Source organism: Anolis carolinensis, unplaced genomic scaffold, assembly GCF_035594765.1.
Source record: "Anolis carolinensis isolate JA03-04 unplaced genomic scaffold, rAnoCar3.1.pri scaffold_10, whole genome shotgun sequence".
NCBI classification, from domain to species: Eukaryota; Metazoa; Chordata; class Lepidosauria; order Squamata; family Dactyloidae; genus Anolis; species Anolis carolinensis.
The window spans coordinates 9,035,009-9,061,027 of record NW_026943821.1 but is presented as its reverse complement, the minus strand read 5'-3'; the positions used below and the strand labels follow the sequence as shown (position 1 = coordinate 9,061,027).

Below are 26,019 nucleotides of genomic sequence, written 5' to 3'. Positions count from 1 at the left end.
TTCAATATTAACATCAAGTCAATCCTGGGTTAATGATATGATATAGTATTAGCCAGGCCTATTTTTAATAGTAACTCTCAGGCTACCTGAAACCACATCTATCTGCAGTTCAAAACTCAATTGTACGGCAGAGTCGATGGGGCCAAAGGATGTGATAATAGGACTACAAGCCATAGAATGCAATAGGAGTCGTGATTTTAACCACTAGGGGACAGTGTGCACATGTGCAACAAACACACACACGCATACAGTTGCACAATCATGAGACTGAAAAAATAATAATAACACGCTGCTCAACCAACCAATCAAACTGAACTCAACCTTCTTGTGAATGAATTATCCAGATTCATTCAGGCACGTTGATGGTATCAGTTTACGAATAGAAAAGCTCCTTTTTGGAAAAGAAATGCTTGTTTTCTCATTGTTGTTACCCCAATAATAATTTTGCATCCAAAACGTAAATGTCTCAGCATTACACAAACTCCTCAGGATGCATCTACACAGTAGAATTAATGCAGTTTGGCATCACTTTAATGGGCATGGCTCAATGGAATGGAATCATGGACGAGGCCCTGACAATCTTTGACAAAGAAAACGAAAGACCACGTAAAACTGCATTTCCCAGGATTTCATAGCATTGATCCATAACAGTTCAAGTGGCGCCAAACTACATCCATTGTACAGTGTAGATGCACTCATAGGGAATGGTTCCCAAAACTGTGTTCTTCCAGATGTTTTAGATGTATTATGGTGTATTTTTACTTTGTTGTGCCCTGCCCCAAACCATAAAAAGAGGCAGATAAAACATAAGGGTTGTTGTGAGTTTTCCAGGCTGTACTGGTCATGTTCCAGGAGCATTCGCTCCTGGTGTTTCACCCACATATATGGCAGGCATTCTCAGAGGATATGGGAAAAACATCAGGAGAGAATGCTTCTGGAACATGGCTATACAACCCAGAAAACTCACAGTAACCCAGTGATTCTGGACATGAAAGCCTTTGACAACACTATTATTATTATCACTAGCTGTTCCCGGCCACGCGTTGCTGTGGCGTTGTCTGGTGGTGTTGGTGAGAAGTTGTTGAGGTAGTGGTGGTATTGAATGTCTGTTGTACAGTTGTCTTTATGTTTAGTATGCATTTGGTTGTTTGTGTACTGTGAAAGTGGTGAGGATAGAGGGGGTCTATGTCCCTGTGTAGTATTGTATAGTATTTATACATTGTCCATGTGTTGTGAATGCTTGGATTGTGTCCTGCTGCATAGTAGAAAGGGTTGGGCTGGATGGCCCTTAAGGGTCTCTCCAAACTCTTGGATTCTATGCTTCTATTATTATTATCATCATCATCATCATCATCATCATCATCATCATCATCATCTTCTTCTTCATAATCATCATTATTATGTAGAGGCTGAATGGCCATCTGTCAGGAGTGGAAGAAACCTAAGTAAGGCCTAACTGTGCCTGTCCCCTGGGCTGAGTAGGTTGCTAGAAGACCAAGTGGGCGGAACTTAGCCTTGTAACTGGCAGCAATTGGATAAAAAAAATTATTCCTCTCCCTCTAATTAGGACTTTATTTTTCTTTTCTTTTTGTCGTATCAACCTAGAGCCATGGATGATGGGCTGTGTTGTCAAATTTCGAGGTTGGGGGGGCTGTAGTTTTGTTGTTTTGTCCGCTGCCCTGATGCCATCACTCTTTTATATATATAGATTACTAACTCCCAGAAACCTTAACCAGCTCAGCCAAAAGGCATGACATCTAGGAACTGGAGTTCAAAACATCTGGAGAATGAAAGTTCGGTAACCACTGCTTATAGGGAAAATAATAATAATAATAATAAATATAAATATATTGGTCTCACTGCCCTACTTACAGACACTTCACCCATCCATCCACACTGTTGCCACCTATCTATGCTTTGGTGTCTGTCTTCCATTCATTCATCCCATAAAAGACGGGCATGCAGCCTTACCTGTACTCTAGATTCAGGCAAGTTGATCTTCAACGCCACTTCTTCGCGCATGAAAATGTCCGGATAGCGGGTCTTAGCAAAGAGGGCCTCCAATATATCCAACTGTGCTCGCGTGAAGGTCGTGCGCTCACGCCTCTGTTTCCGTGGGGTGGCTGCAGGAGAAAGACATTGCAAAACCCCATCAGTACTGGGTTTCAGTCATTTACATGACTGAAAAAGCAATGCTGATTATCACTATCAACGTAGTATTTTTACTTACAAAGTAATATAAGTAAAAGAGACTTTGCTGAACCTAGAAGATTACCAGTTACAGTAGAGCAGGGGTCCCCAAACTAAGGCCCAGGCGCCGGATGCGGCCCTCCAAGATAATTTACCTGGCCCCCGCTCTTAGTTTTAGACTTCACCTCACCCAAAGTCTGAAATGACTTGAAGGCACACAATACCAACAATCCTACTTAACTTGACTATCTCATTGGCCAGAAGCAGGCCCAGACTTCCCATTGAAATCCTGATAGGTTTATGTTGGTTAAAATTGTTTTTATTTTTAAATATTGTATTGTTCTTTCATTTACTAATACGGTGCTATGGTAATAATTGAATATATTGTGTATACATATAATATTGATACTAATATTATAATGTAATACAATATAATACCAATAATTATACAATATAATAATATCCAACCTAGCAGTTCAAAAACATGCCAATGTGAGTAGATCAAGAGGTACCACTCCGGCGGGAAGGTAACGGCTCTCCATGCAGTGGCCACATGACCTTGGAGGTGTCTACGGACAACGCCGGCTCTTCGGCTTAGAAATGGAGATGAGCACCAACCCCCAGAGTCAGACATGACTGGACCTAACGTCAGGGGAAACCTTTACCTTTACCTATTATATATTAAATGTAATATTACTAATACTATTACAGTATAGTGGTATAGGACAATATAGTAATATATAATGCTAATATTCTGCTATGCCAATAATATTATATATTGTATGTACATGCAACTTGTAAGCCGCTCTCAGTCCCCTTTGGGGTGAGAGAGGGTGGGATATAAATGTAGTAAATAAATAAATAGTTGTTGTTGGGGTTTGTTTGTTTTTTTGCACTACAAACAAGACATATGCAGTGTGCATAGGAATTTGTTCGTATTTTTTTTCAAATGATAATTTGGCCCCTCCACAGCTTGAGGGACCATGAACCGGTCCTCCACTTAAAAAGTTTGAGGACCCCTGCAGTAGAGTCTCACTTATCCAACATTCTCTTATCCAAAATTCTGGATTATCCAACGCAGTCTGGCTTTTAGTAGCCAATGTTTTTGTAGTCAATGTTTTCAATACATTGCGATGTTTTGGTGCTAAATTAGTAAACACAGTAATTACTGCATAACGTTACTATATATTAAACTGCTTTTTCTGTCAATTTGTTGTAAAACATGATATTTTGGTGTTTAATTTGTGAAATCATAATGTAATTTGACATTTAATAGGCTTTTCCTTAGTCCCTCCCTATTATCCAACATTTTCACTTATCCAAAGTTCTGCTGGCCCGTTTATGTTGGATATCTGAGACTCTACTGTATTATTATTTGATACGCAACAAGATTGGTACACAGCAAACAAGATCACTATGCTGGCTTTTGTATTGGATCATGCGTCGGACACTTCCCAAGTGTCTGGGTCTATGTGATGTATCGGCGAATAATGTGTGCAGATCTGAGTAGGGTAGCCTTTTGCGGCTGACGGATGGTAATTTTGTCAGCACTGTTTGTTGTCAAGTGATGACCTAAGTCTTTAAGCACTGCACCCAGTGTTTAAAGCACAATCACCACTGGGACCACCATTCTTTGCAGTTTGATCTTTAAATCCTCATATCGTGTCAGCTTTTCCAGTTGTTTTTCATCAATCCTGCTGTCACCTGGGATTGCAACATGTTTTTTTTCCCACAATTGTGAGATCAGGAGTGTTGTGCTCCAAAACTCAATAATACTGTAATCATCATCATCATTATCATCATCACACAGTCCTCGACACTTGGGAAGTGTCCAACGTATGATCCTAAACAACAGCCAGCAGAGTGTCTGCTGTGGACTCATCTTGTGTTTCAAATAATAATAATAATAATAATAATAATAATAATAATAATAATAATAATAATAATAATAATAAAAAACCAGACATCACAGTTGTGGAAAAGAAAAAGGTTTGGATCATTGAAGTTGCCATCCCAGGCGACAGTTGCATTGACGAAAAACAACAGGAAAAACTCAGCCGCTATCAGGACCTCAAGATTGAACTTCAAAGAATCTGGCAGAAACCAGTGCAGGTGGTCCCAGTGGTGATTGGCACACTGGGTGCCGTGCCAAAAGATCTCAGCCGGCATTTGGAAACAATAGACATTGACAAAATTACGATCTGCCAACTGCAAAGGCCACCCTGCTGGGATCTGCACGCATCATCCGAAAATACATCACACAGTCCTAGACACTTGGGAAGTGTTCGACTTGTGATTTTGTGAAACAAAATCCAGCATATCTATCTTGTTTGCTGTGCCATACAATAAAATAATAATAATAATAATAATAATAATAATAATAATAATAATAATAATAATAATAGTATGACACAGGAAATGAGATATATATGCTGGATTCCGTATCACAAAATCACAAGTCGAACACTTCCCAAGTGTTTATGACTGTGTGATGTATTATATTAATAATAATAATAATAATAATAATAATAATAATAATATCTCACTTTATCTCCCAAAGGGTGTAGAATTCATCCAGTCTCACACCACTTGAACTGCTATGTCTCAATGTTATGAAATCCTGGGAGTTGTAGTATTACGAGACCTTTTGCCTTGTCTCTGGTGTCTCACAAAACTGCACCTCCCAGGTTTCCATAATATAAAGCCACAGCCATTGACGTGGTACCGAACTGCATTAATTCAACAGTGCAGACGGACCCTCCTTCTGAACAAATCTGTGTTTAGATTTTGATCGCACATACCTTTGATTCCCAGTTTAGGCAACGTCAGTTTGAGACATATATCTTAATATTGTTCTGTAACTTAGACCCCCATCTACACAGCAATTAAATAGCATTGAACTACATTACGAAACTGCATTATATGGCAGTGTAGATGATGATGATGATGATGATGATGACCATCATCATCATCATCATCATCATCATCTAGAATTGAGGTTTAATGGCTACTGGCCAAGCTGGCTGGGCAACATTAGACAGAAGGAGTCCTAAGAGGAAACATTTCCAAATTTTGATCATCATCTGACAAATGAACTTCAAATGGGCAAGGAAATTAAATCAAGGAATTTGATTGAATCCATTGAGATGTGAGACAACTCAGCTTCAAGGGTTTATCTGCCAGTTCAAACATTCAAGGGACATTATGCATCTAACACGATTGTGTAATGGTGAGTTATCACAGTGACCTTGCACATGCTTGGGATTTTTATAGGTAAAGGTAAAGGTTTTCCCCTGACATTAAGTCTAGTCGTGTCCAACTCTGGGGGTTGGTGCTCATCTCCTTTTCTAAGCCAAAGAGCCGCCGTTGTCCGTAGACACCTCTGAGGTCATATGGCCAGCATGAAAGCATGAAATGCCATTACATTCCTGCCGGAGCAGTACCTATTGTTCTACTTACATTTGCATGTTTTCGAACTGCTAGGTTGGCAGAAGCTGGGGCTAACAGTGGGTGCTCACATTGCTCCCCGGATTCGAACTGCCAACCTTTCGGTCAGCAAGTTCAGCAGCTCAGCGGCTTAACCCGATGCACCACCAGAGGCTCCAAAAAATCTATAGCACAGATGTGAAGCTACAAAAGGTTGCGTCCATGGTGACGTCCATTGAAAAGAATGGTGAAAAGACCCAAGTGTGTTTGTACATTACTGATTGCATCAGTTGAGATCTTGCTCTGTTCTGAGTTGTGTCTGCCTAGAGTGAAAGCCAAGCCTGTGTTCGTCTGCAAGTCTGTTTGTCTTGTATAGTAAAGCTTTGTATATATTTTTAACATCGTCTCTGACGTCTCTTCGTTCTGTGCTCCATTGACAACATACAACTGCTGCTACGCTGCGAATTACTCTGACAGATTTAACTTTCTGTCCAAGCATGGAAATCCACTGGGTGGTCTCAGCCAAGTCACACTCTCTCGGCCTCAAGTTCAAACTTGGCCGAATCTTGCCAGGAAAACCCTGTGAGAGAGTCTTGCTAGAGTTGGAAATGACTTGAAGGCAGATCGCAACACACCGATGGAGATGGCATCCAAAGGAACCCGAAGGATTACCGCTGGGAAAGTAGGGCGTGGAGTTTCCGTCACATATCCCATGACTCTTGTCCAACTATAATGGGACTGGAAGGGACAGCGTGGGGCTATTTCCGCTGAGTTTCTTTAGACTGAATGCCCCTTATCCAAAATGCTTGGGACCAGGAGCATTAGATTCTCAAAAGTTTTGGATCACGGATTTGCAACATTTGCAAAGTGGTGATTGTGCAAGGCATCGGTGAGGTTTAGCATTCTAGTGGGTAAATTTTGGCCTTCTGTTCAGGTGTTTGGACTCCAACTCCCACCATTCCTAACAGCCTCAGGCCCCTTCCTTTTCCCCCTCAGCCGCTTAAGCGGCTGAGAGGGAAAAGGAAAGGGCCTGAGGCTGTTAGGAATGGTGGGAGTTAGAGTCCAAAACACCTGAATTTGCCCAAGTTTGCCCATGCCTACATTATAGCATGTAGTTAGAGTCCAAAACACCTGGACGGAGGGCTAACCTTTGCCTATGCCTGGTCTAGCATCTTGTCCTAATGTTCCCATCATCCCCAGCCGCACATTCTCTCCTTTGGGCATGTGCTTTGTGTATTGGGAAGTGTCAGACCCATATCCCACCCTGTTAATCTCCTTTGTGGGCCACTTTCAAGATCTCGCACCTTTGGCATCGGCAAACAGCGCATTCGTTATCTCCCGACTTGGAAATAATTGATTTCCCTCCCGGTCGATGACACCTACTTTAAAATAGGATATACTTTGTTCTTTCGCCTCCTTTGAAAAAATGTGTGGAATGTTTTGCCATCCCTTTGCTGGACTACAGCTCTCAGCAGCATGAACCAGTATAGTCAATGAGGAGGGATAATAATAATAATAATAATAATAATAATAATAATAATAATAATAATAATAATAATTTTATTCTTATGCCCCATCTCCCCGAAGGGACTCGGGGCAGCTTACATGGGGCCAAGCCCGAATAGAACAATAAAAACAAGACAAGAAACCAATAAAACCAATGGGAACGGCAGCCCAACACTATCAAGGGGGATCATTGAAAGATGTCGCGATGTCAGTCTATGTCAGGGGTCCCCAAACTACGGCCCAGGGGCCACATGCAGCCCATCAAAGCAATTTATCTGGCCCCCACGGCACAAAGGCTGAAGGGGGTTGGACTAAATTGCCCAAGGGGTCTCTTCCAACCATATTTATTATTAATAATAATAATAATAATAATAATAATAATAATAATAATAATAATAATATTGAGGCTGGGAGGCCATCTGTAAGAGGTGCTTTGCTTGTGCTTTTGGTCCACAAAGGCAGAAAGGGGTTGGGATTATTATTATTATTATTATTATTATTATTATTATTATTATTATTATTATTATTATTATTGCTCGGTGGCCACCTGGACAGCTATAGTCCGGCCCTCCAACGGTCGTGAACTGGCCCCCAGTTTTAAAAGTTTGGGGACCCCTGGTCTATGTAATCACTATCTCAGAGCGAAAGAAATCAATAGGTAAAGGTAAAGGTTTTCCCCTGACATACTGTTTAGCTGGTATAGCACCAACTAATATCTGCCGGGAAGCTGCAGCCAGCAATGAAAGCACCAAGGCAGTGACATGTCCGGCCCATCCTCTATTCAGCCAGTGCCTTAAATCAGGAAATAGTTTTCTTAGATCTACAAAGATACTCACAGGAACACCTCAGCAAGCGAGAGTCCAAAAGTGGCAGGCTAAAACCCGGAACCTCAATCAATGGCTGATATCGAATGAGAAGCTCCCTCCTGAGCACACAGAAGACTGGGCAACTTGGAAGGCGCTGAACAGACTGCATTCTGGCACCACGAGATGCAGGTAAGGTAAAGGTAAAGGTTTCCCCTGACATTAAGTCCAGTCATAACCAACTCTGGGGGTTGGTGCTCATCTCCATTTCTAAGCCGAAGAACCGGCGTTGTCCATAGACATCTCCAAGGTCATGGGGCCAGTATGACGGCATGAAGTGCTGCTACCTTCCCGCTGGAGCGGTACCTATTTATCTACTCACATTTACATGTTTTCAAACTGCTAGGTTGGCAGAAGCGGGGGCTAACAGAGGGAGCTCACTCCGCTCCCCGGATTCAATCCGCTGACATTTTGGTCAGCAAGTTCAGCAGCCCAGCGTTTAACCCAAGGCTCCCAGAAATCAATAGTACAGATTTAAAGCTACAAAAGGTTACATCCATGGAAGAAAATGAACTGGGTTGCTGTGAGTTTTCTGTGCTGTCTGGCCATGTTCCAGAAGCATTCTCTCCTGACGCTTCACCCACGTCTATGGCAGGCATCCTCAGAGATTGTGAGGTCTGTTGGAAACTAGGCAAATGAGGTTTATATATCTGTGGAAGGTCCAGGCTGGGAGAAAGAACTTTTCTGTTGGAGGTAAGTGTGAATGTTGCAATTGCCCAGTTTGATTAGCATTGAATAGCCTTGCAGCTTCAAAGCCTGGCTGCATCCTCAGCATGATTTGTGAAATTATTCCTTTTAACATAATTAAATTACCTATATGAATTTATTCATGATGTGATCCCTCTTCCCCCCTTCCCCCCTCTAAACAGTATTTCCCCCTCTTTCCAAAATCTCAGTTTTCTTCTGGACTGAAGAAAGCACTATTTGAACTATAGTAGAGTCTCACTTATCCAAGACTTGCTTATCTAAATTTCTGGATTATCCAAGGCATTTTTATATTCAATGTTTTCAATATATCGTGATATTTTGGTGCTAAATTCGTAAATACAGTAATTACAACATAACATCACTGTGTATTGAACTTTTTCTGTCAAATTTGTTGTATAACATGATGTTTTGGTGCTTAATTTGTTAAATCATAACCTAATTTGATGTTTAATAGGCTTTTCCTTAATCCCTCCTTATTATCCAAGATATTCGCTTATCCAAGGTTCTGCCAGTCCGTTTAGCTTGGATAAGTGAGACTCTACTGAAGTTATATCTGTAAAGATTTTCTTTATATATTTGAGATTTCAATATTAATGTCAAAAATACGTAGTATGATTTTACATTACGTAGTATGATTTGTGCTACATTAGAACAGTAAAGACAAATATCAGTTAAGTAAAATAAACATTCTCTGTTCAGGATGGGAGAAAGAACTCTTGTCTGTTGGAGGAAAGTGTGAATGTTGTAATTGGCCACCTTGATTAGCATTAAGTAGACTTGCAGCTTCAAAGCCTGGCTGCTTCCTACCTGACAAGTTTTCATTCTCCCACCCTGAGCATTCCACAAATATACAGACCCCACTTGCCTAGTTTCCAACTGACATCACAACCTCTGAGGATGCCTACCACAGATGTGGGTGAAACTTCAGGAGAGAATGCTTCTGGAACATAGCCATGAGAGGAGAGAATGCTTCTGGAACATGTCATTCTGCACTTTGGCCCAGATCTGTTTTTAGCCTCCCGTTTTTAATATTTTATGCAGTATATATTTTTAATGACTGTTTTACTGATGTTGATGTCTTATTGATGTGTAAAATTGTTTTTACTGTTTTATCGCTGTTATTGTATTTTTATGTCGGGCATGGCCCCATGTAAGCCGCTCCAAGTCCCTCTGGGGAGATGGGGTGGGGTATAAAAATAAAGTTGTTGTTGTTGTTGTTGTTGTTGTTGTTGTTATTATTATTATTAGCCATATAGCTCAGAAAACTCACAGAAACCTAGTGATTCCGGCCATGAAAGCCTTTAACAACACACAGAAATCAATTCAAACCCCCGGCTTCCAAGTATAAGTCCAAAACACATGGAGGGCTGAAGTTTGCCCATGCCTGAAATACACACTTAGGGAGATCATTGACAAATAATTGATAAAAGCTAATAATTTTTTATTGCCAAATTAAAGCCAACACCAAGATATAATTCCTTGTTCATGCTTCGATTATCCCAGAGAATAGTCACCTTGGAACACTTTGGAGAGGACTGTAACACATACTATAATTGTTGTTGTTGTTGTTGTTGTTGTTATTGACACAAAGACAAGATAGATATGCTGGATTTCGTCTTACAAAATCACAAATCGAACACTTCCCAAGTGTTTAGGACTGTGTGATGTATTTTCTTATGCTTCTGGAACATGGCCATACAGCCCGGAAAACACACAACAACCCACATTAGGATACTCTTTGCAAAGTGAGCGGCAATGACCTCCAGGGTTAATAATATAGGACAAAACCACATTTTAATCCCAACCAAAGTAGACCCACTGAAGCTAATAAGCCTTACATAAGTGGCAAAGAATAAGTCCCATTCATTTCAAAGGCTCTCTTCTAATTAGGGCCAAAAAAAATAACAATTTCATATGATCTGGATTAATGAACATAAATCTCCGAAAGGGTGTTTCTTTCATAACTGTTCATCGTCAGGGTATTTCATTCTTAAACCTGATCCCATGCATATATGGGCCACCCTGTCTGCATTAAGCCCAATTACTATTACAGTAGAGTCTCACTTATCCAAGCCTCGCTTATCCAAGCTTCTGGATTATCCAAGGCATTTTTGTAGTCAATGTTTTCAATATATCATGATATTTTGGTGCTAAATTCACAAATACAGTAATTACAACATAACATTACTTCGTATTGAACTACTTTTTCTGTCAAATTTGTTGTATTAACATGATGTTTTGGTGCTTAATTTGTAAAATCATAACCCAATTTGATGTTTAATAGGCTTTTCCTTAATGCCTCTTTATTATCCAATAGAGTCTATTTTGTGTTTTGGAGTTCTTTCTGTTTTCAGTTTATATAGTTTTAGTTAGAAACTCCTCAGCAGTAGGTGTTGTTTGCAGGGTAACAGAGATAAGTATATATATAAATATATTCGCTTATCCAAGCTTCTGCCGGCCCGTTTAGCTTGGATAAGTAAGACTCTACTGTATTTGTAATATAAATCAACATTTGCATGTTCAGCAGGGTATCTTCAGATGGGGTCCCAAGGTAAAGAAAGTAATTGAGCTCCCCATCCTTTTGCAGGAGGGCCGATGTGTTGGTTTCTCCCCGCCTTTTGTGCAAACCATTCCCATGACAATTCAGATCCCTATGGAGGCAATCCTGGCTGACAGCGGGAGGGAAGACTCTTGTCTCCGATTATTGGCCCCAGCCTTTGCCTAAGAATAATAGGATCTTTCTCACTAACATCAAGGCCTAAATCATCACCATCATCATTATCATCATCATCCAGTTTCAGATCAAGGAGACCCACTACATCAGTGGTTCACAACTTGTGGGTCTCCAGATGTTTTGGCTGACAACTCCCAGAAATCCCATCCAGTTTACCAGCTGTTAAATATCTGGGGACTCCAGGCTGAGAACCACTGCACTACATCCTGGTTAATCAAGGGGTACAAATATAATAATAATAATAATAATAATAATAATAATAATAATAATAATAACAACAACAACAACAACAATAATAATAATAATAGACACTGAAGTACCAGGAGACAGTAGAGTAGAGGAATAATAATAATAATAATAATAATAATAATAATAATAATAATAATAATAGACACTGAAGTACCAGGAGACAGTAGAGTAGAGGTATAATAATAATAATAATAATAATAATAATAATAATAAAGATCTTAGCCGGCATTTGGAAACAATAGACATTGACAAAATCACGATCTGTCAACTGCAAAAAGCCACTCTACTGGGATCTGCACACATCATCCGAAAATACATCACACAGTCCTAGACACTTGGGAAGTGTTCGACTTGTGATTTTGTGATATGAAATCCAGCATGTCTATCTTGTTTGCTGTGTCATACAATAAAATAATAATAATAATAATAATAATAATAATAATAATAATAATAATAATTTTATTTCTTACCCCACTTCCTCACGGCTAAATAATTCCAGGGTAGAGGCCTTTCTGGGTTTTTTTTTAAGTAAAGGCATTAAATTTAGCCAAAGCAAACCGTTGTCTGCACGAAAACCCACCTCCAGGTATTTTTAATAATATTTATAAAATAATAAAATAATTAATAATAATAATATAGACTTGCAGTACCAGGAGGTAGTAGAGTAGAGGACAAAGAGCTGGAAAATACAAGGACTTACCAATTGAAATGGGACGACTGTGGCAAAAAAGACAAAAAACACTAGAAATTGCCTTAATTTGGAGAGAACATCAATCCAAATGCTGCAGAAAGCAGCACATTCCGCGAAAATACCTGTAATATCCTAGGTTGATATTCAGAGACAAATCCCTGACACTTGGACCCAATATGCATGTGTTCTGTGTCGTTATGTACAAATAAATCTATAAGGATAATACATAGTTTGGTGATCTTTGAGCTCCTGTTTTAATGTTTGCATATGTGTATATTTTAAATGGTATGCAAAGGTTTTTATGTTAAGCAGCTTTGAGTCTCCTTCAGGAGAGATAAAGCAGGGTATAAATATAATAATAATAATAATAATAATAATAATAATAATAATAATAATAATAATAATCTATTATATTTATTTTTATCCTGCCTTAAGGATACAGTACAAATAGATCTGTGGGATTTGGTGCCTTTAGAGCAGGCATGGGCAAACTTTGTCCCTCCACATGTTTTGGACTCCAACTCCCACAATTCCTAACAGAATCACTGGTCTTAAATACCCTAAAGCAGGCTTGGGCAAACTTTGTCCCTCCACATGTTTTGGACTCCAACTCCCACAATACTTAGAAGAATCAATGGTCTTAAATACACTAAAGCAGGCATGGGCAAACTTTGTCCCTCCACATGTTTTGGACTCCAACTCCCACAATTCTTAACAGAATCACTGGTCTTAAATACACTAAAGCAGGCATGGGCAAACTTTGTCCCTCCAGGTGTTATGGACTCCAACTCCCACAATTCCTAACAGCCTGCCGGCTGTTAGGAATTGTGGGAGTTGGAGTCCAAAACACCTGGAGGGACAAAGTTTGCCCATGCCTGCTTTAGGGTACTTAAGACCAGTGATTCCCAAACTAGTTAGTCCTGCTATTTTGGACTTCAATTCCTGGAAGCCTCAATTGCTTGGGCCAAGAGCTGAAGTCCCAAACATCTGGAAGATCAGAGTGTGGGAAACACTGCTCCAGACCCGGGTGTTTATGGCCCACCTTACTGAAATAGTGACAGAATGGGGAAAGTGGTACTTACTGGGGTATCCAACCGCCGAATGCAGCAGGTCCATGCCTGGCCCAGCCAAGGTCAACCCGTTGACCGCATAATGTGGTTGCTTGATGTAGGACATCATGCTCAGAAGGCTGGCGTCTCCCACCCTTCTTCTCCTTGGCCTCGGGCAACCGGGAGAGGGTCTTCCTTCTCTTTGGCTGGAGCTTGTGGTCGGTTCGGAGGGTGGTCTCCTAGGTTATCCTGCTCCGCTCAACATCCAAGGGCAGCTGGAACTGCAGGAGGCAAGGAAGAGAGAGAAGTGTTTGTTTGTACCCACCTCTTTGGGTCAGGAGAGGCAGAGAAGAGGTGGGCCAATGGGGATGGGCTGGGGATGCCAAGGGTCCACCACACCAGCCTTCCTTTGGCACAATGCTCACAAGAGAAGGGCAGAACCTCCTGCTGGGATGGCTAAAAAGGACTCCACCAATTCCCCCTTTCTCCGCCCCTCCAATGGTAATGACATGGTAAAGGGGCACAGAGGGTTTTGCAAGTCAAAAGGGGAAGCTAATGGGTGCCATTAGGACAATCAGCCCCACACTTTGGGGCTCCTTTTGTTGCCTACACCAGGCCGCTTAAGTCAACACATTAAATGTTTGGGATAGCCCTTTGGATTCGGGGAGGAGGCAAGGAAAAGCATCAGGGAAAAGCATCACGGCGTTTGGTCCTCAGAGGAAATGCTATGCTGGGAATTATTATTATTATTATTATTATTATTATTATTTTATTATGACACAGCAAACAAGATAGACATGCTGGATTTCGTTTCACAAAATCACAAGTCGAACACTTCCCAAGTGCCTAGGACTGTGTCAAGTATTATTATTATTATTATTATTATTATTATTATTATTATTATTATTATTATTATTTTATTATGACACAGCAAACAAGATAGACATGCTGGATTTCATTTCACAAAATCACAAGTCGAACACTTCCCAAGTGCCTAGGACTGTGTCAAGTATTATTATTATTATTATTATTAATATTATTATTTTATTATGACACAGCAAACAAGATAGACATGCTGGATTTCGTATCACAAAATCACAAGTCGAACACTTCCCAAGTGTCTAGGACTGTGTCATGTATTATTATTATTATTATTATTATTATTATTATTATTATTATTATTATTATTATTATTATTTTATTATGACACAGCAAACAGGATAGATATGCTGGATTTCGTATCACAAAATCACAAGTCGAACACTTCCCAAGTGCCTAGGACTGTGTCAAGTATTATTATTATTATTATATTTATTATTATTATTATTATTTTATTATGATACAGCAAACAAGATAGACATGCTGGATTTCGTATCACAAAATCACAAGTCGAACACTTCCCAAGTACAAGATAGACATGCTGGATTTCGTATCACAAAATCACAAGTCGAACACTTCCCAAGTACAAGATAGACATGCTGGATTTCGTATCACAAAATCACAAGTCGAACACTTCCCAAGTGTCTAGGACTGTGTGATGTATTTTCGGATGATGCGTGCAGATCCCAGCAGGGTGGCCTTTTGCAGCTGGCAGATCGTAATTTTGTCAATGTCTATAGTTTCCAAATGCCTGCTGAGATCTTTTGGCACAGCACCCAATGTGCCCATCACCACTGGGACCACCTGTACTGGTTTCTGCCAGAGTCTTTGAAGTTCAATCTTGAGGTCCTGATAGCGGCTGAGTTTTTCCTGCTGTTTTTCGTCAATGCGACTGTCACCTGGGATGGCAACATCAATGATCCAAACCTTTTTCTTTTCCACAACTGTGATGTCTGGTGTGTTGTGTTCCAGAACTTTGTCAGTCTGGATTCGGAAGTCCAACAATATCTTTGCGTGCTCATTTTCCACGACCTTTGCAAGTTTGTGATCCCACCAGTTCTTTGCTGCTGGGAGGTGGTACTTGAGGCATAAGTTCCAATGAATCATTTGGGCCACATACTTGTGCCTCTGTTTGTAGTCTGTCTGTGCGATTTTCTTACAGCAGCTGAGGATATGATCAATGGTTTCGTCAGCTTCCTTGCACAGTCTGCATTTTGGGTCATCAGCTGATTTTTCGATCTTGGCCTGAATTGCCTTTGTCCGATGTCTTGCTCCTGGGCTGCAAGGATCAGGCCTTCTGTCTCCTTCTTCAGCGTCCCACTTGTGAGCCAGAGCCAAGTCTTCTCCTTATCAGCTTTTCCTTCAATTATTATTATTATTATTATTATTATTATTATTATTATTATTATTATTATTATTAGATGAAAACATAACGTGGGAAGTCATAGGGAGGAGGGAGCAAGCTTGTTTTCTGCTGGCCTGGAGACCAGGAACAATGGCTTCAAATTACAGGAAAGGAGATCTCACTTGAATATTAGGCAGGACTTCCTCACTGTGAAAGCTGTTCAGCAGTGGAACTCTCTGCCTCGGAGTGCGGTGGAGGCTCCTTCTTTGGAGGCTTTTAAGCAGAGGCTGGATGGCCATCTGATGGGGGTGCTTTGAATGCGATTTTCCTGCTTCTTGGCAGAATGGGGTTGAACTGGATGGCCCATAAGGTCTCTTCCAACTCTACAATTCTATATTTGCTTGGTATGGGGATGCATCAAGAGTAAATGAATGATTGTTTCTGCTTTCCAATTGAAAGGGAGAAATACATTAATTTAGCAAGAAATCCATGGTACCAATATGTTGTTATAGTTAAAATATGGGGATCAGAGTTGGGATTCCCCCCTGTTCCCCCCAGCCATGGAAGTACTTCATAAAGATTAATCATTGTTTATTTCAAAATAGTTTGTTTTGAGTAGGAATGCATAAGGAGTAAACATATTTTTATTTACTTCCAGTTCAAAAGGAAAAATAGATTTTGTTTGGATAAGGGTGCATAAAAAATACTGAATTCATACTGACTTATCTGTTGCATGGGGAGAATATTATTATTATGGGCTTGCTGTGAGTATGGCCATGTTCCAGAAGCATTCTCTCCTGACATTTCTCCCACATCTATGGCAGGCATCCTCAGAGATTGTGAGGTTATTATTATTATTATTATTATTTTATTATTCCCCACTTTATCTCTCCCAGAGGAGACTCAAAGCTGAATGTAAACATTAGTTCCAAGCTAATGGAAAGAAAGTTGCTTCCCCCACCCCAAAAAATATATATTTTGAGACTTATGGCAACCATAAAGTCATCTTTTCATGGGTCTTTGTTCAGATGAGGTCTGTCAGGCTGAGAGAGTGTGACTTGCAGTAAGTGGGTTGAGTGGGGATTTGAACCTTGGTCTTCCAAAGTCACACACTCAAAGCATTACACTGCACAGCCTCTCTATCTACAGCTCAATCTGCAGTATCTTATCTGGCTTATGGGTATAATAATGCTAATGAATACCATGTTAAGTGTCACAAGATAAGGGCCAGGATCCCATTGTTTGTTCCCAATCAGAGGATATTCATTGAACCAACTGAGCTGATAAACTCTGATTTGCTTCCTTGTAGTTGAAAAGTAAAAAAAGGTATTCGGTTTGTGTAAGAAGCATAAAAAGGTACAGAAATTAAACTATGCAACACGATTTTTGTTCCTGGGTTATAAATTGTCATTTCCTAATTGGATCTATCATAAAAAACCTGGGAAAAGTTTATTTTGTTTTTACAGGACATCCTGCAGCACACTTTACTCTAATTTTCCAATGAATATCTCATTGAGTTGCAACCAATTCAACCTAGTTTGTGGCAGCCACAAAAACAAAGTTTCTGGAGTAGGACAACTACTTTCAAAGAAAGTGCTGCACAATTAAACAGGAAATAACACTTTCAAACCAGGAACAGAAAAAAATTCAAATTTTATTACATAGTGTTATGATTTATTTTTTCTGACTTCCAGTTGTAACGGGAAATATATTCGGTTTGTGCCGTGATCCATAGGGTAGGCATGGTATACGCTGAGCCACGACTTTGGAGACCAGGGGTTGAATCCTCACCATGAAAGTCCAATAAATGACCTTAGGTGGTTATTATTATTATTATTATTATTATTATTTTAAAGCATTGTCTGTCTCTCAGCTCAAGGTGTGGCATCACATAACATAGGGGTCCATAGGATCAGACTTTGGAGACTGGAGGTTGAATCCTCACCATGAAAGTCTAATAAATGATCATAGGCTATTATTATTATTATTATTATTATTATTATTATTATTATTATTATTATTATAAAACATTATCTGCCTCTCCTTTCAGCTCGAGGTGGGGCATCACATAGAACATATTAAAACATAGTTAAAATACAACCATAAAAGAATATATTAAAACAGACATGAAAGTTAAAACACACACAATTCTCTTCCAGCCTCAGAGGAAGGCAAAAGCAAAACCCCTTCGATTTTACGCAAGTTGGAGACAACTGGAAGGTGCACACAACAATAATGTAAGCAAACCCTACGGATTCAATGGATCTACTCTAGTTGGGAGAAATAATAGGACTGAGGCTCAGTAATAGGACTGAGGCTCAGTAATAGGACTGAGGCTCAGTAATAGGACTGAGGCTCAATAATAGGACTGAGGCTTAGTAATAGGACTGTGGCTCAATAATAGGACTGAGGCTTAGTAATAGGACTGTGGCTCAATAATAGGACTGAGGCTCAGTAATAGGACTGAGGCTCAGTAATAGGACTGAGGCTCAGTAATAGGACTGAGGCTCAATAATAGGACTGAGGCTCAATAATAGGACTGAGGCTCAGTAATAGGACTGTGGCTCAGTAATAGGACTGAGGCTCAATAATAGGACTGAGGCTCAATAATAGGACTGAGGCTCAATAATAGGACTGAGGCTCAATAATAGGACTGGGGCTCAGTAATAGGACTGAGGCTCAGTAATAGGACTGAGGCTCAGTAATAGGACTGAGGCTCAATAATAGGACTGAGGCTCAATAATAGGACTGAGGCTCAATAATAGGACTGAGGCTCAGTAATAGGACTGTGGCTCAGTAATAGGACTGAGGCTCAATAATAGGACTGAGGCTCAATAATAGGACTGAGGCTCAATAATAGGACTGAGGTTCAATAATAGGACTGAGGCTCAAGACACAAGCACACATTGGAACAGGCATGGGCAAACTTGGGCCCTCCAGGTGTTTTGGACTCCAACTCCCACAATTCCTAACAGCCTACTGGCTGTTAGGAATTGTGGGAGTTGAAGTCCAAAACATCTGGAGGGCCCAAGTTTGCCCACGCCTGATCCAATGTGTGCTTGTGTCTGGAGCTTGTGCTCTGGAATGTGAGAAATTCATTGCAAAGCCCTCCAAATATTATCCTACAATAGGACAATCCTTTGCAAGAGAGATCAGTGTTTATTCCTGTAGAAATTCAGAAAAGCATGGAGAAATAGGATTTTATTTTCTCCAGCTCCTGCCCTTTCCTTGCCATTAGCAAATTCGGGGTGTGGTGGGACAGGGGAAAGGCTGGCCAACCTCCATTTCACTTTAATATCACTCATTTTGCTTAATAGCCGGGGGTTTTATGAGAAACACAGCCCACGAAGCACTCATAAATTATCAACGGATTAGCGCCGGTACCAAGGATGGATGTCGGGCCGCGTCGAAATGGGTTGCGACAAGCATTTTCCAAAGGCTATGGGAGGCAAGTGGGAACACTGTAATTCTACAGTGTAGATCAGGCATGGGCAAACCTGGGCCCTTCGGCTGTTAGGAATTGTGGGAGTTGGAGTCCAAAATACCCGGAGGGCCCAAGTTTGCCCATGCCTGGTGTAGATGAACCCCTCGTCGTCCTCTTTACAGTTTAGGGATTGAAAATGAGTTTCTAGAAAGCAAAATTCTCTCCTTTCCCAGGGAGAGAATAAATAAGGTCCCTAAGAGATAACTCAGAAGTTGGGTTATTTAGGAAGTTCCTAAATAACTTCCTTTTCAATTAAAGGCCTGTGTGACTTCTGCAAACAAGGCAAGGAAATGGGAAACACAAACATACAAACAAGTGATAGACTGGTGTTTAGGTACTTTCAACACTTTGGAGGGTTTCCTGCGGAGAGAACATTAAATTGTTTCATGTATTTAAAAATGGATTTTTTTATCAAGGAAATTAAATACTCTACGTTATGTATAACTTATCCATCTTATCCTTTTTAAAAAAATGGTATGCATTTCTTTGGAAATCCATTACCTAAATGTTTTGATAACTACTACTGATTTCGTTGTTGAAGGCTTTCATCGTCTGCTGTGAGTTTTCTGGGCGGTGTGGCTATGATCCAGAAGCATTATCTCCTGACATTTTGCCCACATCCATGGCAGGCATCCTCAGAGGTTGTGGGATCTGTGGGAAATTAGGCAAGCGAGGTTTATATATCTATGGAAGGTCCATGTTGGGAGAAAGAACTCTTGTCTGTTGGAAACAAGTGGGAACGTTGCAATTGGCCACCTTGATTAGCATTGAATGGCCTTGCAGTTTCAAAGCCTGGCTGCTTCTTGCCTGGGGGAACAGACAAGAGTTCTTTCTCCCACCCTGGACATCATTCCACAGATATATAAACCCCACTTGCCTAGTTTGCAACAGACCACACAACCTCTGAGGATGCCTGCCATAGATGTGGCCAAAACGTCAGGAGATGATGCTTCTGGAACAAACTTTTGTCTGCTTGAGGCAAGTGTGAATGTTGCAACTGGCCACCGTGATTAGCATTTAATGGCTCTGCAGCTTCAAAGCCTGGCTGCGTTCTCAGCATAACTTGTGAAAATAAAATTGACTATATTGATTTATTTATGACAGTGTGCCCTCTCCCCCCCCCCCTCTAGACAGCATTTCCCTCTCTTTCCAAAATCTCAGATTTCTCCTGGATTGAAGAACGTACCATTTGACCCAGTTTCTATGCTGGGCTGGGAAAACTGGAAGAAAAACTAGTGAATAGGGGGGTGAAAAGAGCTAATTTCAAGTGTGGTGCTGGAGGAGAGTTCTCCAGATTCAATGCACTGCCAAAAAAGAGAAACGAATGTATCCGAAAGCAAATCAAGGCCGAACTTTGCCTAGAGGCCAATATGATCCAACTGAGCCTGTTATAGTTTGGACATATCAGGAGGCAGCATGACTCATTTAAAGAGACAGTAACCGCAAAGTGGAAAGCAGCAGGAGACGAGGAAGGCTGCATTGTAGATAAGGTAAAGGTTTTTCTCTGACATTATGTTTATTTGTGTCCAACTCTGGGGGTTAGTGCTCATCTCCATTTCTAAGCCTAAGAGCCGGCGTTGTCCATAGACACCTTTGGAGGTGCCATTGGCATGACAGCATGGAGCACCGTTACCTTCCTGCCAAATCTACTTGACCTATTGATCTACTCACATTTGCATGTTTTCAAACTGCTAGGTTGGCAGAAGCTGGAGCTGACAGTGGGAGCTCACTCCGCTCCCCGGATTCGAACCTACAGCCTTTCAGTTAGCAAGTTCAGCAGCTCAGTGGTTTAACCTGCTGCAGATAGATTGATGCGATTGAGTAAGCCATGACTATTCTGATTTTATGACTTTCATTGAGTTGTCATAAATAGATCGCCATTGAGGACAACAAAGGCAACTGTATTGGAGCTAAGAGACACAACACAGTTGCCTTTGTTGTCCTTGATGGCTATCAATTTCCTCTTCCACTTTACCTAGAATTTTTCTATACCTGGGGCTGCACAGGTTGCCTGAAAAGTTAAGGAATATATAATTATTTGAATATTTTGATCATACATGACAAATAACTTCAGTGGCCAGAGGTTACAGATATCTTCAAATGGATCTTGCTGTAAGTTTTAAAAATTGTTTTATTTGATATGTTAATTGGGCTTTTATATCGGGATATGATGATTTAACTGATTATGTATTGTGGTTGGATGTATTTGTATGAATTTTATATCTCATACACCGCTTGAATCCCACCCACGGGAGAAAAGTGGGATAGAAATGAATAAATAATAATAATAATAGTAATAATTAATACATTAATTAATAAATAATAAATAATAAATAAATGCAGACTGTGCAAGGAAACCAATGAAACCATTGATCATATCCTCAGCTGCTGTAAGAAAATCGCACAGACAGACTACAAACAGAGGCACAACTATGTGGCCCAAATGATTCATTGGAACTTATGCCTCAAGTACCACCTCCCTGCAGTAAAGAACTGGTGCGATCACAAACCTGCAAAAGTATTGGAAAATGAGCACGCAAAGATACTGTGGGGCTTCCGAATCCAGACTTATAAAGTTCTGGAACACAACACACCAGACATCACAGTTGTGGAAAGGAAAAAGGTTTGGATCATTAATGTTGCCATCCCAGGTGACAGTCGCATTGGCGAAAAACAACAGGAAAAACTCAGCCGCTATCAGAACCTCAAGGTTGAACTTCAAAGACTCTGGCAGAAACCAGTGCAGGTGGTCCCGGTGGTGATCGGCACACTGGGTGCCATGTCAAAAGATCTCAGCCGGCATTTGGAAACAATAGACATTGACAAAATCACGATCTGCCAGCTGAAAAAGGCCACCCTGCTGGGATCTGCATGCATCATCTGAAAATACATCACACAGTCCTAGACACTTGGGAAGTGTTCGACTTGTGATTTTGTGATACGAAATCCAGCATGTCTATCTTGTTTGCTGTGTCATACAATACAATAATAATAATAATCTTTAAGTGCCAAAAGTGTAGAAGGATCCTGTTGTGTGTTTTGAAGTCATTTCCAAATAATAATAATAATAATAATAATCATCATCATCATCATCATCATCATCATCATCATCATCATCATCATCATCATCATCATCATCTCAGCCGGCATTTGGAAACAATAGACATTGACAAAATCACGATCTGCCAACTGCAAAAGGCCACCCTACTGGGATCTGCTCGCATCATCCGAAAATACATCACACAGTCCTAGACATTTGGGAAGTGTTCAGCTTGTGATTTTGTGATACGAAATCCAGCATATCTATCTTGTTTGCTGTGTCATAATAAAATAATAATTATTTTTATTATTGCATTATATTATTAATATTATTTTTTTATTAAATTTATATCTAATTTTTTGGTTGTTGCTCGTGGTATACGGACCTCTGAGCCGTTTTTGGTTTGTGGAGAACTTCTCAAAGGATCTTATGGAGCTGTGAGTGTGTGACTTGCGCAAGGCCAGCCATTGGCCATGGAAACTCAATGGCTGACCCTTGGGTGAGTCACACACTCTCAGCCTTACCTTAGCTTTACCTTAGCTTTACTCAATAGCTTTACCTTAATATCATCGTAAGTTGGAAATGACCTGAAGGCACCCAACAACATATAACACAAGATGAGGCCATTTTCCAATGGGTTCATCTGCATGGCAGAAAAAAATAACAAAGGATTTCCTAATACTGATAAATTAGATAGGCTTGTTCCTTCTTTATTCATAAAATGAACTGAGTTTCGAACCCCAAACTAAATATGAACTGAAACTGATGTTGTTGCTATTAGGAAAATGTTGCAAAAGCAAATATTTCTGTACAAATGCATGAACTAGTAGGAACTGGGGGGGGGGGGGGGGGGGGAATATGAGCTGCTTAATGCAAGGGAAGCAATAAACCTCTCTTTGGGGCTTAGCGAAATATGGAAACCTGCGGAGGTTTCAAGTGGGCAGATGTTGTTTTGCCCCAGATATTTGGCTATTCGGAATGTCATCTCTTTGCAGTGTCTCGGATTATCGATTTATACGCTGGCAACAGGAATGCAATGAGAGAGTCCCTCAAAAAGCAAACAAAAAGCATTTTCTTTCCTGTCCCCAGTACAAATCACATCAAGGTCTACCTTCTTTAATATAATGTGTGTACAGGTACACATGCTGTGGAAATATAAGAACTTAACTTTTTTCTTCAAATTAAATTTTGTTGTAATTTATTATCAATGAGTTTATAAATAAACAAATTCCTTTGAGTTTTTTGGGCTGTGTTCCAGAAGCATTCTGACATTTTGCCCACATCTATGGCAGGCATCCTCAGAGGATGTGAGATCTGTAGGAAACTAGGCAAGTGGGGTTTATAGATCTGCGGAATAATGTCCAGGGTGGGAGAAAGAACTCTTGTCTGCTTGAGGCAACTGTGAATCTTGCAATTGGCCACCTTGATTTGCACTGAATTGCTTTGTAGCGTCAAAGCCTGGCTGCTTCCTGCCTGGGAGAATCATCTGTTGGCAAGTGTTAGCTGGCCCTGATTGTTTCATGTTTGGAATTCCTCAGTTTTCTGAGTTGCTCTTTATTTACTGTCCTGATTTTAGAGTTTTTTTAAAATACTGGTAGCCAGATTTTGTTCATTTTCATGGTTTCCTCCTTTCTGTTGAAATTGTGGATTCCAATGGCTTCTCTGTGTTGTCGGACATGGTCGCTGCGAGAGTTGTCCAGCATTTCTGTGTTCTCATATAATATGTTGTGTCAAGGTTGGTTCCTCAAGTGCATTGCTATGGCTGACTTATCTTGTTCAATTACAAAGGATGCAACATTCACACTTGCCTCAAACAGACAAGAATTCTTTCTCCCAACCTGGACATTATTCCACAGATATATAAACCTCACTTGCCTAGTTTTCAACAGACGTCTCAACCTCTGAGGATGTCTGCCATAGATGTGGACAAAACGTCAGGACAGAATGCTTCTCGAACATGGCCATACAGCCCGGAAAACTCACAGCAACCCAGTGATTCCGGCCATGAAAGCCTTCGACAACACAAAAAGCATTTTCCTCCCCTTCCCCAATACAAATCACATCAAAGTTCATCTTCTCTAATATAATGTGGATACAAGAACACATGTTATGAAAATATAAGAACTTAATTTTTCCCTTCAAATTCAATTTTGATTCAATAATCAAGTAGAAACGACTTGATAGGTAGATAGATAAATGGATGGACAGATAAATCCAGAAATGACTGGAGAAAGATAGATAATCTTATTTGTAATGTCTACAATCTAAAAACAATGCAGAGCAGGATGAAACATGCATATCGTTTTAAAATGTAAAGGAAGTGCCTTCAAAATAGATTATTTCATCAGTCTTCAAAGTATGTTTCGAAGTGAATCAAAATCCCTTTTCATGGGTTTTGGGAAACATATAACAAAGATCAATATATTGTTGAAGGCTTTGATGGCCAGAATCACTGGGTTGCTGTGAGCTTTCTGGGCTGTATGGCCATGTTCCAGTAGCATTCTCTCCTGATGTTTTGCCCACATCTATGGCAGGCATCCTCAGAGGTTGTTAGACCTCACAACCTCTGAGGATGCCTGCCATAGATGTGAGCAAAACATCAGGAGAGAATGCTACTAGAACATGACCATACAGCCCAGAAAGCTCACAGCAACTCAGTTGCATGGATATTCAAGCTGGCCAGTTGCAACATTCAGACTTGTCTCAAGCAGACAAGAGTTCTTTCTCCCACCGATATTCCACAGATATATAGACCCACTTGCCTAGTTGCCAACAGACTTCACAACCTCTGAGGATGCCTACCATAGATGTGGGTGAAACGTCAGGAGAGAATGCTTCTGGGACATGGCCATACAGCCCGGAAAACTCACAGCAACCCATATAACAAACATCAATATACTTTTGAAGAAAATATTTTTTTTCTGAAAAAAAATACAATCTCAAACTAAGGAAACCACTACATTTTGCATTTATGCCTGTTGTAACTTTTGTTATAATCAGAGCTCGGCTTTAACTATATCATTTTCCCCGATAAAATATCAGTATAATAAAAATGACTACACCTTGTAAAAAAACAAAGATGGGCTATATTGGCAGGCTGCACATAGGTGAATTCAAATAGTATTTCCATATGTGATCTGATAGTTTGCAGATATATATACTCTTCCCATGAATGGTATACAGAACACAAGGAGGAGCATTAAAGAAGTACAACTTCAATAAAGACTAAAGATGACAAAACTTAAAATTGGAATGATTTCTCTGTAAGTGATGCCTTAAAGAAAGCAAGAACCCACAATGATTTCATAACATGGTCATTATTTTCTGGTTCAAATCGGTTTTGCCATGTCAGCAATTTTCCGACCGTTGCGCAGTCATTTCAGGAACGCAGAAACAGCTTATGTGCGCCATTAACTGAAGGGACTAAAAATTAGGTTGGAGCTGGCGACCAAAGATATTTTTTCACAGAAGGGATTTATGGTGAGTTTCCAAATTGTATGGAATTCTTTATGAAAAAAATGGGGAAGACAACGCTTTTTAGGGTGATGATCATGAGTGACTCAAAAGCACCTCGGTTTCAGATGACCGAAGTCTCCTTTCTATGGATGGTATTCTCCTATAACAACTTAGATAATAATAATAATAATAATAATAATAATAATAATAATAATAATAATAATAATAATAATAATTTTTATTGATTAGCCCTTAGGCCATATCATAATACCAAACCAAGCCACAAGGCTTGATAAGAACTTAGATAGATACATAGATTGATAGATAGATGATAGATAGAAGACCTTACATATGATATCTCCCCGTTCTCTTTGGGTCTCTTATCTATGAAGAGCTACG

The 26,019-nt window shown here is 40.1% G+C and overlaps 1 protein-coding gene across 3 annotated transcripts in view; it reads right to left on the bottom strand.

Annotated features, from left to right (window-relative positions):
• The window catches only part of LOC100559672 (homeobox protein otx5), a 53,285-nt gene that overhangs the window by 7,767 nt on the left and 19,499 nt on the right, over positions 1–26,019 (bottom strand). For all 3 annotated transcript variants that reach the window (XM_062962369.1, XM_003222856.3, XM_062962368.1), the window contains 2 exons: positions 13,450–13,697; positions 1,972–2,123 (listed from right to left, as the gene is read on the bottom strand). In XM_062962369.1, coding sequence (XP_062818439.1) covers positions 1,972–2,123; positions 13,450–13,546 — 249 coding nt within the window. In that variant the 5' untranslated portion in view covers positions 13,547–13,697. The remainder of the gene's footprint in view (positions 1–1,971; positions 2,124–13,449; positions 13,698–26,019) is intronic.